The 15,755-nt window shown below is 40.3% G+C and overlaps 1 protein-coding gene across 2 annotated transcripts; it reads right to left on the reverse strand.

Annotated features, from left to right (window-relative positions):
- Positions 1–1,609: 1,609 nt before the first annotated feature.
- Positions 1,610–13,801, reverse strand: TALDO1 (transaldolase 1). Of its 2 annotated transcripts, XM_039322027.1 has the most exons (8): positions 13,536–13,793; positions 10,336–10,459; positions 9,541–9,648; positions 8,068–8,199; positions 5,997–6,172; positions 5,651–5,848; positions 2,631–2,776; positions 1,610–1,950 (listed from the first exon to the last, which is right to left on the reverse strand). In XM_039322027.1, exons 1-8 carry the CDS (start codon positions 13,630–13,632, stop codon positions 1,918–1,920), a joined length of 1,014 nt encoding a protein of 337 aa, XP_039177961.1. In that variant the 5' UTR covers positions 13,633–13,793; the 3' UTR covers positions 1,610–1,917. The 2 variants fall into 2 exon arrangements, with proteins under 2 accessions (XP_039177961.1, XP_039177962.1); XM_039322028.1 differs by lacking the exon at positions 5,651–5,848 and having other exon boundaries at positions 13,536–13,801.
- Between the last annotated feature and the right edge of the window lie 1,954 nt (positions 13,802–15,755).

Genomic DNA, 15,755 nt, shown 5'->3' on the forward strand with positions numbered 1-15,755 from the left:
TCAACATTAAGAAAACCAAAATCATGGCATCCGGCCCTCTCAATTCCTGGCAAATAGATGGGGAAGAAATGGAGGTAGTGACAGATTTTATTTTTCTGGGCTCCAAGATCACCTCAGATGGGGACTGCAGCCAAGAAATTAAAAGACGCTTGCTCCTGGGGAGGAAAGCTATGGCAAATCTAGACAGCATACTAAAAAGCAGAGACATCACCCTGCCAACAAAAGTGCGTATAGTCCAGGCCATGGTTTTCCCAGTTGCAATGTATGGCTGTGAAAGTTGGACCATAAGAAAGGCTGAGCGCCAAAGAATTGAGGCCTTTGAACTATAGTGCTGGAGAAGACTCCTGCGAGTCCCTTGGACTGCAAGGCGTTCAAACCAGTCAGTCCTAGAAGAGATCAACCCCGACTGCTCTTTAGAAGGCCAGATCCTGAAGTTGAAACTCAAGTACTTTGGCCACCTAATGAGAAGGAAGGATTCACTGGAGAAGAGCCTAATGCTGGGAAAGATTGAGGGCAATAGAAGAAGGGGACGACAGAGAATGAGATGGCTGGATGAAGTCACTGAAGCAGTAGGTGTGAATTTAAATGGACTCCAGAAGATGGTAGAGGACTGGAAGACCTGGAGGAACGTTGTCCATGGGGTCGCGATGGGTCGGACACGACTTCGCAATTAACAACAACAAAAAAGCAGTATAAAAATATATGGACACAATCTACATTCAGATTATGATGGGAAAATAGAAGTGCTTAATGAAATACATGAATTCTTTCTTAGATACCACCACTATACTTGTTCCTGAGATGCTTCCCCCTCCCCAAAGGCAACCAGACTGACTTTGTTTTTCCATGAAGACATTTTGCTTCTTATCTAAGAAGTTTCTTCAGTTCTTACTGAATGGTGGGAAATGAAAGGATTTAGATTCCTTGCAGTCATCTGATCATCTGGTCACCACTATACTTTTAAATCAGAACTATGCCAAACTGCGATCTCCTCCCAAGTACTGCCCTTGAAAGTCTGACAGGGTTTGATCCAAAGAAATAGTGTACTATTAATGGCCATTGGAAAAGAGCTTTGCTACTGTTTGAAACTCCCATTTAAAATGGGGAAAGATACTGAAGATGTTCAGTGCAGCTGCAACAATGCCTCAGATTCTGAGAAAAGCAATATCGGTTTAAAGTTTAGGCATGTGGGCAAAGAAGCAGACAGGAGTATGACCGTCCTAGGCCAAAATATCACTTAGCATCGAAACCCTAGTTAGAGATTTGGAGATCACAAATCAGAGACAAACAAAGCTGCTCTATCTTGGGCAAAGGAAGCAGCACAGTGGCAACAACAGCTGGAGAAGGAGACTGCATTATAATTTAGATTTATATCCCATCTTTTGTTTGTACAATTCAAGCTTTTCCATATTTCTTCCTCCTATTTTTCCACCACAATAACCCCGTGAGACATAATTCATTCTACAAGAATAGGAGGGAAGCTCCTCATAATTCTAAGAATGGAATGTTTATAAAACATGCTTGTTAAAATCTTATAGTAATTTTGTTTGTAAAAATAACATGTACACATCCTTCAAACGGAGGACTTGCCTCAACAGGAGTCAAGAAATCTGTATAAAATGTATGTTTTATTCTTTTGGAATGCACCCATACATCAGAATGTTGTATCATTATTAGTAATAGTACCTTGAAGAAAAAAAGCTAGGCAATTGGTCCTTGATGTATCTGCAATATAGTGAAGAATAAAAATATTGGTAATACAGAATTGTAATATTACAATCCTGATATATAAAAGCACAGCAGATCTGAAGAATTTTTCTCTGCAAATTCATATAGAAACCTGTGACTACAGAAAATCTTTTTGTTTGCAGCATGTAAATCTTTACATATATATAGCATCCATAAAATTTGGCATGTCTACTTTCCATTTGCAGTACCGAACATCCGTTCCTAAAAAAGGAGAAAAAAATATAAAAATTAACAGGCACATTGGTTGCAGATGTTTTAAGAAATCATTGCCATTTAATGTACAAGAAGAGATACAATTTCATTTTGATATTTTCTTTGAGTTCAAAAGAGGAGCATTTAAGATTTTTTTTAAAAAATTCATTAAATGTTGAAAATCCATGTGCTAGTTTTGAACGTCACATGTGAACATCTACCAATCCAATGTTAATATAAACATTTTAAAAATATCCAATTTATAAACTTTAGCACTGTTAAGATACTTAAATTTAGGAAGTTTAACTTATCAAAGTTATTTCAGATTTATAAAAGAAAAGCACAATAGTATAACCCTAGGATCTGCTATGTAAGAATTTACGGTGATTAGTTTTAAAGTGCATTTAATTCTAAATGGAAAATAAATAAAATCCATAATAATAAATGGATTATGGGATCAACAGCCTAATTACAAAATAATGCACTTATACTTTAAATCTCTTCACCGATAATTTGCTATTCAATTGATTTTATACTTTATATTTAACATTAGTATCATGTATGAAAACATGCAACACAAAATACAAATAAACTCAGGTTGACATTTACATCTGCAATACTTGTGAAATGTACCATTTGAAGGAACTTTGGAAATATATTTAGCGAGATAAGAGACCCTTAATTTTTACCTTTATCATGACTTCCAGTTTAACTGCATCAGCAGCAAACTTTCTGATTCCATCTGACAGTTTCTCCTCAGCCATTTGGTCTTCATTATGAAGCCAACGGAATGTCTTTTCATCCAGATGGATCTTCTCGAAGTCAGATGCCTGAGCTGCATTGAAGATGATAGAAGTAACAAATTATGGGAGTAGGCAATGGTATACTTTATTATTATACTAATGGTACAGTTATCACAGGGAATCCTGAATCTCAACATCTTACAGAAACCATTCAGTTAACTAATATGTGGGTATTGATATTATCCTTTGAGTGCCATAGTAAAAGTCTTACATATTCCTGAATAGTAAATATATATATAAAAAATGCTGATGTATCTCTTTGAGACATTCTTTTTTTCAAAAAAATGACCTTATCTATTGAGTACTGAAAGGATTAACAGTTACACATATACAGCCCTCTGTAAATATTTAAGTCAACTTAAATCTTACGCATTGAGAGGATGTGGTAAAAGAGCATTGTTAAACTTTTTTATTGAGCGGTTCTTAACCTTTTTGAACGAATCGCCCCCTTGAGCCAATGAGGAAGTTGTCATCGCCCCCCTCCCCCAACATAACTTCTCAATCACAACATAGGAAATAATTCTTCAATTTATGCAAACACTTTTTTTGTTTTCTTTAAAATTGTCATCAGGACATATGATGCAAATAATTTATTTCCAGTCCTTTTCCCATATCTCAACTGTGTGAAAAATTTTGGTGCCACCCGTCACTTTATTCCCAAACTTCGTGATACATGTATTTCATTATTATCTTATTTATTCAAGACACTTAAATGTAATGACCATTGAAAACAAAATTCAGCTGCAAGAAAGTGAAATGCCCGAAAAGAAAAACAGTAACATTTAATGATTGAATTACAAGTGAAATTAATATGCAAAAAGAAATATAAAAAGGGCATAAGAACAAACCGCAATGCAGGAACTAAGAATTTCAAGACGAAAACTCTGAAACTAAATTAAGATTCAAGGAAAGTATATATAATCACGCACACTGTAAAAAGGATTAAAAAGTCACAAAGAAAATATAATATCGAACTGGAGTGCATGTTAAAAAAGTACAATACAAAGAGACACACAAAACAGCATGCAATGTTTAGAAAGAAGCACTCCCCCCTCCATCACTGCCCATTCTAGCCAATGGTGAGCCACTGTATGGGTAGAGCAGGGGTAAGCAACCCAAAACACTCAAAGAGCCACTTGGACCCGTTTCCCACCGAAAACAAAACACTGGGAGCCGCAAAACCCTTTTGACATCTAAAATGAAGATAACACTGCATATATCCTTTTTTACCTTTATTATATATATATCTTCAGTGTTATCTTCATTTTAGATGTCAAAAGGGTCTCTCTCTCTCTCTCTCTCTCTCTCCCTCCCTCTTTCTGCCCTTGGTCTGCCAGTCCTCTTCCCCCACTCAGTGTGTGTGTGTGTGTGAGAGAGAGAGAGAAAGGGGGGGGGGAGAGGCACTTGCGCTTTCTCTCTTTCTCTTTCCCCTCTCCCTCTCTCTTTCCTCTCCCTCCCTCCCCCTTCTTTCTCCAGGTGAGGAGGGGGGGGGAGAGAGGCACTTGCGCTTTCTCTCTCCTCTCTTTCTCTCTTTTTCTCTTTCCCCTCTCCCTCTCTCTTTCCTCTCCCTCCCTCCCCCCTTCTTTCTCCAGATGAAGAGAAAGAGAGGGGGGAGAGAGAGGCACTTGCGCTTCCTTTCTTTCCTCTTTCTCTTTCCCCTCTCCCTCTCTCTTTCTCTCTTTCCTCTCCCTCCCTCCCCCTTTTTTCTCCAGGTGAGGAGAAAGAAAGAAAGAGAGAGAGAGAGAGAGAGAGAGAGAGAATGAAAGACAGAGGGCACCGACGGGGCGGGGAGGGGGGGCAGGAGGCAGCAGAAGACCCCGTCACTGCTGGAGGCACCTAGCTTCGCTGCCCGCCGGGCCTGCAGGGCCGCCCCGGCTCACGGTCACGTTGGCAGGCCGTCCCACGTGCCGCTGCGTCCCTGAGCTCAAGTTGGGGCCACGGGGCATCTGCAGAATACCCCGCCCATCGGCTGCATCACCAAGCCTCCCCTTGCGCCGCCAGCATCCCCGGGCTTAACTCGCAGGGCATCTGCAGAACACCCCCATCAGCTGCTGGAGGAGCTGGGGCCGCTCCGCAACACACGACACTCCCGGCCATCTGCGACCCACCAGCATTGCCCAGGGAGCGATGCCCCCGCCGGCCACCACCCCAGCCAGGACTGCTGCCCGGGGGACAACAGGAGGAAGGGGAGGAGGAGGAGGGCAAGGAAGCCGGCACCGGACCCCAGGAGGAGGCGTTCCTGCGGGTCTGGTTGGAAAATGCCTCCCCCTCCCTTTTTCTCCCCCCCCCCATCTTCTACTCACCTCTCAAAGCAGCCATGACTCTGGCACACCTTCCCGGCCAGCTGGGCTAAGTCCCATGGCTGGGGATCGCAGGGGCAGCTCTCCCTCAGGGCCGCGGCTTGCAGGAAGGCTGGCCCGCTAGGCTGAGGCTCTGGTGGGCTGCTCCCAGCGAGGATCCTGGGGATCCCCTACGCGGTTCCCCGGCCATGTGCACCTGGTACAGGGCCAGCCAGGGAAATGGACTTCCTGGCTGCGCTTGTCCCAGGAGGCGGGGCACCCGGACTCAGGGCCAACCAGGAGCCCTGTGAGGGAGCAAATCCGCATCAGAGAGAGAGAGAGAGAAAGAGAGAGAGAGAGAGAGAAGCACAAGTGCCTCTCTCTCTCTATCTCTCTCTCCAAATGGCGGAGGAGGCTCAGAGCCGCAGGGGCAGGCTCAAAAATATCTCCAAAACTTCTTGCTCCATTGCCCCCATATCGCCCCTTTTCGTTCCTTCGCCCCCCATATCGCCCCTTTTCATTCCATCGTCCCCCTGAAAAATGAAATCACCCCCTGGGGGGGAGGCGATATCGCCCAGGTTAAGAACCACTGGTCTACCCTACATATTAGTAAGACAGAAAATTTACCATCTTTGACGTTCAGCTTTGGTGTTAGCTTGCTGTTATCTTTACTGAGCTCTCCCAGAAGTTTAGGTGAAATGGTGAGAAAATCACAGCCAGTCAGTGCTTTGATTTCTCCAGTGTTCCGAAAAGAAGCTCCCATTACAATAGTTTTATAGCCAAACTTTTTGTAATAATGATAGATTTTAGTGACACTCTTTACCCCTAAAAGAGAATATAAGGTAACTATTTAAAGCAATTACTACTTTATTCAGAGGTAAAGAAACTCTCAGAATAGCTTATTTTCTAATACTAAATATTTCAGGTTGATTCAATTACAAACTTAATTTCTTAGCCACATTTATTCAGTTACCTGGGTCCTCTGATGGCTCATAGGTTTTTTTGTCTGTATTTGCAACATACCAATCCAGAATACGCCCAACAAAAGGAGAAATGAGGGTGACCCCTGCTTCTGCACAAGCAACTGCCTGAGCAAAGGAAAAGAGCAAGGTCATATTACAATGAATCCCATGTTGCTCTTCAAGGATCCTGTAAGATAAAACAGACCAGAATTATTTTTCCTATCAGTATCACTTCTGTTATATATGCAATTTTATTAAATACATTATATACAATTTTATTTTGAACCGCGTTACTTTTTAAAAAATGTCTTCTCAGTGAGTCAGGACCCTTTGTTTTCTTTGTGGTTAGTGGGATATGGGCAATATGTTATGCTAGCTTGCAAAGTGGTCTCTGCGTTATAGATCCTAGCTTTCATAGAATAGTATAAGCACAATTGGAATAAAATAGAATTTCAGTTTTGCTTGTGGCATACAGAGTAAAACATGCCAAGATGAACTGGTATTATACATATCATTAGGAGGAAAGGCTCCTTGTGACGTGGATGTGACTACTACTCCTCTCTCTCTTATTAAAAAGTGTTCTATGAAAGCTTTGACTGATGAAACATGATGGGGATCATAATCTATGGTCTCATCTAATGATGATCTCAGCATATGGAAATTGCAACTCAGACTGTAATGTGATCCAGGAAGGAATAAATGTGATCCTGCAAGGGAAATTATTCTGTTAGTCAACATGAATGGATGAGTAAGAATATAAAAGATACATGAAAATTGAGTTAGCAACAAATTAGAATGAGTACTTTGTCAGTAGCTACTTAGAAAAACATCTCCTAGTTTTGAGCATATTGTTTAAACACATCTGTTCATCTGTTCAAATGGCAAAAGAAGAAATTTTAATCTGAAATATTTATTTATTTATTTGCTTATTTATAAGATTGAAAGAATCAGTTAAGGATGCAAAAGTAATAAGGAAATTCTGAATGTAGATAAAATACTTTTTGGGTAACGTCAACAGTGAATCTTGGGAAAATGGACATGGAAGAAAAGGAAAGAAGGAAATAAATAAGAGAAAACTATAAAACAACTAAAAGAAGCCATACAAGATTGGAAAACATGGAGAGAACCGGTCTGTAGAATTGCCGAGAATCAGAACTGACTGAATAGACAGCATCATCATACATACTGAATTAATGTAAATCAGGCAACCCCTCTCAAAACTATTACGAAAAAAGCTGTTGACACTTGTGATTTCCAAGTCTTTATAATGGAAAAATAAAGAGGTTTGTGGTTTTAAATAATTTTAAAGTCTTAGCTTAAACTGCAAATAAGGGTTTTTCCCCCCTTCAGCTCACCTAATCAAGGTCCAAAACCTTTAACAATAGGTGTACAGACATACAGAACTATACATCTGATATATAGAACTATATTGAACTGGAAACCTATATTGGTACCCTGGTTGTTCAGCACACCCAGGAGGAAACAACAGAAAGTACTCACTCCCCACACAGCAGGAGCTTGATTGTCAGGATAGCTGCTTCTGTACCCACTACCACAACTTATCCCCAGCACCAAACTGACAGGCCCCACTGGGCCTTGATATGCAGCAAGACTGCAGCTGCCTGTTGGCTTGTCACGCCATGTCGTCTTCTTAAGGGGTGGGGGCAGGGGCGGAAGGGTTTTGTAGCTTTGGTCCAATATTGGCATTCTGCTGTCCTGTGTCTGGTCATTTCTCTCTTGTTATGTTGGGTGAGGAGTGGACTGCATAAAATGACCTGGGAGGCTTTAAGTTTGAGGCTTCTGATGTAGCATGTTGCAAGAAATAAATGTATCTTAAAAGAAATAAAAATGGCTGTGTTTAACTGCATGTTTTTCTGCCACGTTTGTTAAATGGAAATGAAAACTGGCTATATTGGAGGAAACCTAAAAGATGAATGTAATCAGAATAAGCTATTTTAAGAAGTATGTATGGTAAAAATAGACAAGTTGGGGTCAAGGCAGAAATTCCTATGCAGAAAGTGACAAACGGAATATTAAATAGCCATCAAATAAGTCTTATATTATCGTTCCTGGTATACTTACTTGCCAGCTTGGATACCTTCCCAAGTTGATGACAGCTTGATGAGTATACGATCTTTGCTAATTCCTATTTCTTTATAAAGATCTATGAAGTGTCTGGCTCTCTTAACCATGCCTTCTTTATCAAAAGACAACCTTTAAAATAAAAAAGATACATTTTTTTGTTTCATTATAATTTGTGTAAACTATACTCAAAAGGGCAAATATGCAAAGATACGGGATGCAACATTCATGTTTTTCTATACTACTTGCCACACCTCAGTCCTCTGCTTAAGAAGTCAATATCATTAGACAAGAACACCATTAAAATTGGCAGCTTCGCAGTATCTATTTATCACCTGCCATTTCTACTAGTTCTGCATTAATTGTCTTAAACATTACACCCTATCAAATAAAATAATCTGAATAACATTAAAGAAACACAAATACCGTTAAGAAAATCGATATCTTAAGAACAGGACAACAAGGCCTTTCTAAACAAGATCTTCAGCGGGAAGCCTGAAGAGAAACCATGAATGGTAAGCTAAACAAAAGACTCCAGTACATAGATGCAAATAACAGGAAGGCCATCTCTCTAATCCATGCAAGAGAGACTAACTGGCTTAACAGAACAAAAGAGGCTTTGGGCTACAGTGGTTGGAGCCACTTGGGTATGTGTTGTGTTGTGTTGACCGCATCTGCCATCTGTTTCTGTTTTTTGCTATATTTTTACCTGAATTGTATATTTGTTGTTTTTATGCTGTGAGCCACTTATGAGTCATACCTTTATCGATATCTTCACAGGCTCACATAGAATGTTATGAGAGCCAATTTACGAAGTTAGACTAGAACAGTGATTCTCAACCTTTCTAATGCCGTGACCCCATAATACAGTTCCCCATGTTGTGGTGACCCCCAAGTGGGTGTGGCCACCAATAAGAGGGAGTAGGACAGCTAGGGAAAAAGGAAAAAAATGGCGGACAGCATGGTTTGGTGACCCCCGTGAAATGGTCATTCGACCCCAAATGGGGTCCCGACCCACAGGTTGAGAACCACTGGACTAGAAGTAGAGAGACCCACATTCAAGTCCATCTTCAGGCTCAGGTGTTCTTGATCAGATAATCAGCTCAGCCTAGCTCATAGGTTGTTTTTCTTATGGGAAAAATAAGACAGGGGATGCATGCCGCTTTGATTTCCTGAAGTACAGTCTGGATATCAGTCAATCACTCAAACAAATATAATATAGGAGCCGTAGTGGGGCAATGGTTAGAATGCAGTATTGCAGGCTAACTCACTGCACTGCCAGGAGTTCAATTCTGACTGGCTCAAAGTTCACTCAACCTTCCATCCTTCTGAGGTCGGAAAAATGAGGACCCAGATTATTGGGGGCCATATGCTGGCTCTGTAAGCCACTTAGAGAGGGCTGTTAAAGCACTATGAAGCAGTATATGAGTGTAATTGCTATTGCTATATTTGATGAATTCAGAAAATACTCACCTTGCATCTACTTCTGTGGACACACGGCCAGGTATCCTCTTCAGTATTTCTGCCCCAAATAGTACAAAAAGCTTATCACAAGCATTTGTAACTTGTTCATTTTCTGACCTGGAATTGTATAATAACCAAAGTAGAAGTTTATGTACTGAGGAAAAAAATGTGCTAATGTGACATCTAAAAAAAATAAATGAGTCAAATTGGAACAGTAATATGAATTCTTTGCACGATGTTCTGAACTTTAGAAACAGTTTAATGCAGTGGTTAAGATTCCAGACTAGAACACAGGAGACCATAAGTTCTAGTCCTGCCTTAAAGCACAAAGCCAGCTGGGGGACATTAAGCCAGTCACCCTCTCAGCCCCAGGAAGGAGGCAATGGAAAACCACTTCTGAAATCTTACCTAGAAAACCATAGGGACTTGTCCAACCAGTTGCTATTAGTCATCACTGACTCAAAGGTGTGCACGTGTACATATACATACATCCTGAGGTTTATCAACATTAATCTAATGGGTCAAACTTGACTGATGCTCTATTTAAACCTCTGACTCATTCTCTAGTGCTGCATTTGAGCCAACTATTTCTTTCCTCCTTCTTCCATGAGAAAGAACTGGGAGTGGCTGTTAGTCTGCAGAAGGGCTTTGACTTCCTCTATTCTGCCATTATTTAATTTCTTGATCCCGGTTTAAGTCTAACAGTATCTTATGTGAAGATGAAAGGCAACAGAGAGGACACATACTGATAATACCAACTAAGTGTCACAGCTGCAAAATTAGAACATTGGCAAGCTTACTTACCCACCAAGTTTCTTTCCATACGCAATAGCATCTTCTACCAGTTGCTGATAGGTTGGCATCTGAGCTGCAGCTAGTATCAGGGATGGGTTGGTAGTAGCATCTAGAGGCTTGTACTCTTCAATAGCTGAAGAAAAGCAGAAAACAAGAATAAAAAAGTTGGGGGGATGGATGTTAGCCTCTCAGCTTGATAAAAATTAAAGGGTATGCAATAAGATGGAGCAATGTAATTAATGTAGTTATTCCGGTGCTAGAAATTATGTCCACATATAATATGATTGAGAATGAATAATTAACAAAAGACAAATACTGTACAATTCTTAGTAAAATTAATAGCTAGGTAGGGTATATAATTCAGAGAGTCATTCAAAGTCATATAGAAAGTTGATGTTAGGAAGGCTGTTCTCGCTAACGTCTTTCTTGCTGTGTCCTGTGTTGATTAACATGATTTTTTGCCATTCCACTGTGCAAACAAATTTCAATACACTGTACAGAGACAATCCGTTAAATGAAATCAGTCTAAAAATGGCAACGTAACAACAGAAAAAAATAATAATCTGGAAAAACATGGTATATCCTTGGCACCAAAGTGAAAAGGCAAATTCAAGTTAGTGTCAGTAAGAACACTACAAATAAGACTTCCCTCATAAAAAGGCTCTTTAGTAAAGTGAGCTACACCATCAAACCCAGATCTACAATATTTGAATTGAACTCAGTGTGTGTTAATTAAAACAATGAAAATATAGTTCAGGGGTAGGCAACCTTGGCTCTTTTATGACTCGTGGACTTCAACTCCCAGAATTCCTGAGCCAGCATGGTTGAAGTCCACGAGTCATAAAAGAGCCAAGGTTGCGAAAACCTCATTTTATATATATAATGACAGGCAGTCCTTGAGTTAAGACAACTGAGCCCAAAATTTATGTTGCTAAGTGAAACATTTGTTAAGTGAGTTTTGCCCCATTTTATAAATTTTCTTGCCACAGTTGTAAAGTGAATCACTGCAGTTATTAAGTTAGTAACATGGTTGCTAAGTGAACCTGGCCTCCCCATTGACTTTGCTGGTCAGAAGGTCACAAAAGCTGATCACATGACCTTGGGACACTTCTACGGTCATAAGTATGAGTTGACAAATGGTTGTAAGTGTGAAAAACGGTCATACGTCATTTTTTTTCAGTGACGTAACTTCACTAAATGAACTGTTGTAAGTAGAGGACTACCTGTATTGCCATCGCCACATTTGAAGGGTGACTCAAATAATTTGCAAGAAAATCTACCAAAAGTAGAATACCTGTCTATGTAGGACAATGCACATGCACTGTAATATAGAAACCACTGTTCTTGAACTGGATGTCTAAGTACATTCAATTTTTTTAAAATTCCAAATTGCTACATATACAGGCTAAAAAATTGTGCTTTTCAGGGTGAAATTCCCTGTAGGTGTTTTTGAACATACATATGCTGGCAATCATCTCTAATTACTTAAGGACATGCCATACCAAAGTTCTTTGCAAAGTTACACAAGTGGCATCACAGAAATACAACATAGCCCTATGATATTCTTAAATATATTGTGCAATATTTCTATAGAAAATTTACAAAGTATTTTTACAACAAATATTTAACACATACATGCACATACACAGGGTAATTTCCTGCTCTGCAAGTTTTATTTGCAAATTAAAAAGGGGGTTTTCTTGTCAAAATCTGCTAACTCATAGCCCATCAGCAAGATTCCATCACCAGTTAAGCAACAGGAAGGAGAAATGTCTTTCATAAGACCATTTACAAAATAGTTAATATTTTGTGTTAGGTCAGATTCTCTGAGCAACTTTTACTCTGAGAAATGACTACTATCCATTTATATTATACATTGACCATCTAAACAACAGATCAAGATGTATTAAATTTTGCAAGCAGTACTATTTTCTGCAATTATATAGCCTACAGTAATGGTAGAATACATAAGGGTTTGTAAATAGATGAGTTTACTATGCAAGCAGATTTTTAATAGAAAAGCATTTTTTCAGATATTATGATTCTCTTAAAAGTCCAACCATTAAATTCATGAAGAATTAAGCCAGGATTTAAAAAGATCAATAGGCACGTCCTCTAGAAAAACATAAATATCAATTACTTGCAAAATTATGCAGACTAATTGGTAAGAGAGTTAAATTGAGAGTTTAAAAGATTATCTGAAATATTTTTAAAAAGTATACAATGTTTTAATAATTGTCAAAACACTCCCTGGAATTGGACAGCAGATACATTTAATAAATTATCACTTATCCATACTGTGAGTTACTTTTGCCTTTGCATAAATAACATTTTATAAATGGCTTATATCACTCCACAATAGCAGAGGTGGGGCGTTTTTAATATCTGCTCCTTGCGGAAAGGAATACTGAACACTGTGAAAAATGCTACAGGTTAATGAAATGTATACTTTTTTAAAGCCTTGCGTTTAGAATGAGTCAAGTTCCTTAATTATCCCTAGACTCAAATTGTGGGTAATGGCAACAAAATACAGCAATAGCATTAAGACTTGACCTACACATATTGTATTTCTCCCCCCCCCCCAGGCACAGAAGCTAGATCGATTAATCCATATTGTTTTTCTTGGCAACAAAACAGAAGTGGAATGCCAAGTCCTTCTTCTGAGATTTTTGCCGCCTCCCTCAACATCCTAGGTTATTCTATAGCTATGAGATTTCCTGGTGGTCTCCTATTCAAGTATTAACTAGGTCTGACTTTTCAAGCTCCCTCATAAAAAGGGTCCCCCTAAATTGCCCATGAAAACAAAATCAGGATCGAATAAAACAGCGCCTTTTTAAGGTCAGCTAGAGAAGGTTTACGAACATCCCAACACTGCAGAGAGTTTGTAAATGTTTTGCTTCTACTGAGTGGCTCGACTTATTAGGCCTGCTTATGCCAAAATAAAACAGTGCACCGGGCTACGACAAACAGGACTTCCTCATCGGTTCCCTCCAACTAGCTTTCCTTTCCCGAAGAGAGGCGGAGGGAGATAAGAAGACGGGGGAGTTCAACCGTGCCCGGAAGAAACTATGGGAAAGAGCATTAAACCCAGCTGGATCGGACTTGGTAGGGAACCCCAAAGGTCAGAGGAGAATTCCCTGTTCTACTTCTCTCTCCCGGATCCTGTCTGGAAGGGCTAAAAAGGGATCACCGGAACGATTCCCTCTCACCGTGGAAATCTCCCGTATCGGCCACCACGGTGGTGTGTTGTTTGAGCTGTTCTAGCGCCGACTCCATCTTCTGCTTTTTCACGGGGGAAACTGACATAGCCGCGCGCGGTTGCGAAGAAATAAGGAGGCGCGGCTGCGGCGGCTGAGCCTCGGACGAAAAATCAGGGGATCGGCACGCGGCTTCCGGGCTTGCGCCGCACGAAGCTGTGACAAGCGGCCTCGGGCTTCTCCGCCTTGGCTTCGGCGGAAGGGCGGGGTGGTGGGGGAGCCAGAGGCCGCCGCCTACGTCATCACAGGACTCGTTCCCGGGCTCTCGAGCCTTCTCTCTTCTTTCCATAGAGTGCCGGAGAGCGCTAAGGCTGCTCTGGGCAGTGGGCACAGGCGATTGGTTGTAGCCTTTGGTTTTCCCGGCTCGGTAGCCAATCAGGATTGCTCTGGGTTGCAGGACGAGCAGGTGGTGCCGTAGCCTTGCCTTAAATGAGCTAGAACCGATCATTGGAAGGGCGGGAGAGGAAGGGCGTTCAGTGTACCTCGTCGTTGCTTATGTTTGAGAAGCAGGGCGTTAGAAATCAGGCTGATTTGTTCCCCCCGCCTGCAATTTTGTCTTGGTCTCCTACATTTTACCTAATATGCTGTTTTTTTTGAAGGCTTAAAACATAGGTAGGAATTAAGTAATTAAAATATCATTGAGTATTTGAAAGAAAGCTTCTGAGAGTCAGTTTGGGCTAGCTAGTGGCTTAGGCACCAGGCTAGAAACCAGAAGGGGATGAGTTTTAATCCAGCTTTGGGCATGAAAGCCGGCTGGGTGAGTTTGGGCCGGTCACTCACTCTCAGCCTACGATGTCAGGTTCAGGAGATTGTCGTCAATACCTATCGCAACTAAATGTATCAATATTAGGTTATGCCAGAGAAAACAGATTATGCATTTGGAGGAAACCCTAGGAAGAAACAAAGTTTCTGTTAAAAGTACTGGAGTAAGGCATGCAAGAGACAGTCCCACATGATTTAATTCATTTCATAACATGTGGATTATACAAATTGTTTTGTTGCAGGAGTTGATCATTGGACTGAAGGTATGCTGGAGCCCATCCTCAAGAAACTTCTTTCTCTCCAGAATATGTGCACTGTGCTGTTCTAAACGGTGTACCGGGCAGTTTATAAGGTGCTAGTTGTGTGTAACTTTTAGTTGTTAATTAGGGTGTTAATGGCTGGCTGTTAAGTTATTAATTATTGTTTCCTTGTGCTGCCAAGTCCTCTGCTCCTAAACACTGATAAGCTGGTGGTAAATCAGCACTCTTGTTGACTGACCAGGGGCCAGGCTTCAATAATTTCTCTGGCTATTTTTGTCCCTGCTCGGCAACAATCACAGTAACTGCAAAATTGAATGCATGTCCTTTTTCATTGCAGTGTGAGGTTACCAATGAGTCTGGCAATCCTTGTTAATGGCTCATTCATGTTCTTACAACAGCATCCTCCCTATCTGTCTTACATAGTTACAGGGGCAATCCATGAAGGGAATCTGGTAAATTACAATAAGAACTTTCTCCCATCTCCAAGTTATCTTTGTAGTACACCAATCCAGCAGATTGCAAGAACACGAGTGAGCAGACAGATGAGGAAACCCAAACTCATCCGTAACTTCACACTGCAATGAACAAGGACAAAAATAGTTTTAATTTTTTGTCTAGACTACCTGAAAGGGCTGACATATATGAAGCAATTATCGTTGCCTTTGGTTTAATAATGGATAGTGTTTTAGCATTAGTTGTTTGATAGTTAAGTAACACAGTGTTTTAGAATGTTAGACTTTTAATATTCTACATGAAATATCTAATAATTATCCAGTAGTTTAGTAATCTAATTTGGAAAAGCATTTTAGTTAACTCTTGGAATTTTAATATTTCCATTTTTGTTTAGTCTTTGTTAACTAGCCCCCTTTTTTCCTTGCGTGTTCTAATTTTTATTGCATAATTGTACAAAATTCTGGTCAGTGAACTACAGTATAGAAAAAGAATTTAGTTTGTTAAATTGAAAATAAAGTCAAGGGTTCATAATGCCTTTAATATTTATTGGAGAGCTGCATGGAAGAGAAGGCACAATTACCAAGCTATAGTTAGTGAGAATCTTTCCACAATATTTGTGCCAGCCGAGAAACAATTGCACACCTATGGCTTTTTTTGTTGCTGTTTGGCTGGGCTGGTATATTTACAACTCAGCTAC

The sequence above is a fragment of the Crotalus tigris genome, unplaced genomic scaffold (assembly GCF_016545835.1).
Source record: "Crotalus tigris isolate CLP2741 ecotype Arizona unplaced genomic scaffold, ASM1654583v1 scf7180000023830.6690815, whole genome shotgun sequence".
Lineage (NCBI taxonomy): Eukaryota > Metazoa > Chordata > Lepidosauria > Squamata > Viperidae > Crotalus > Crotalus tigris.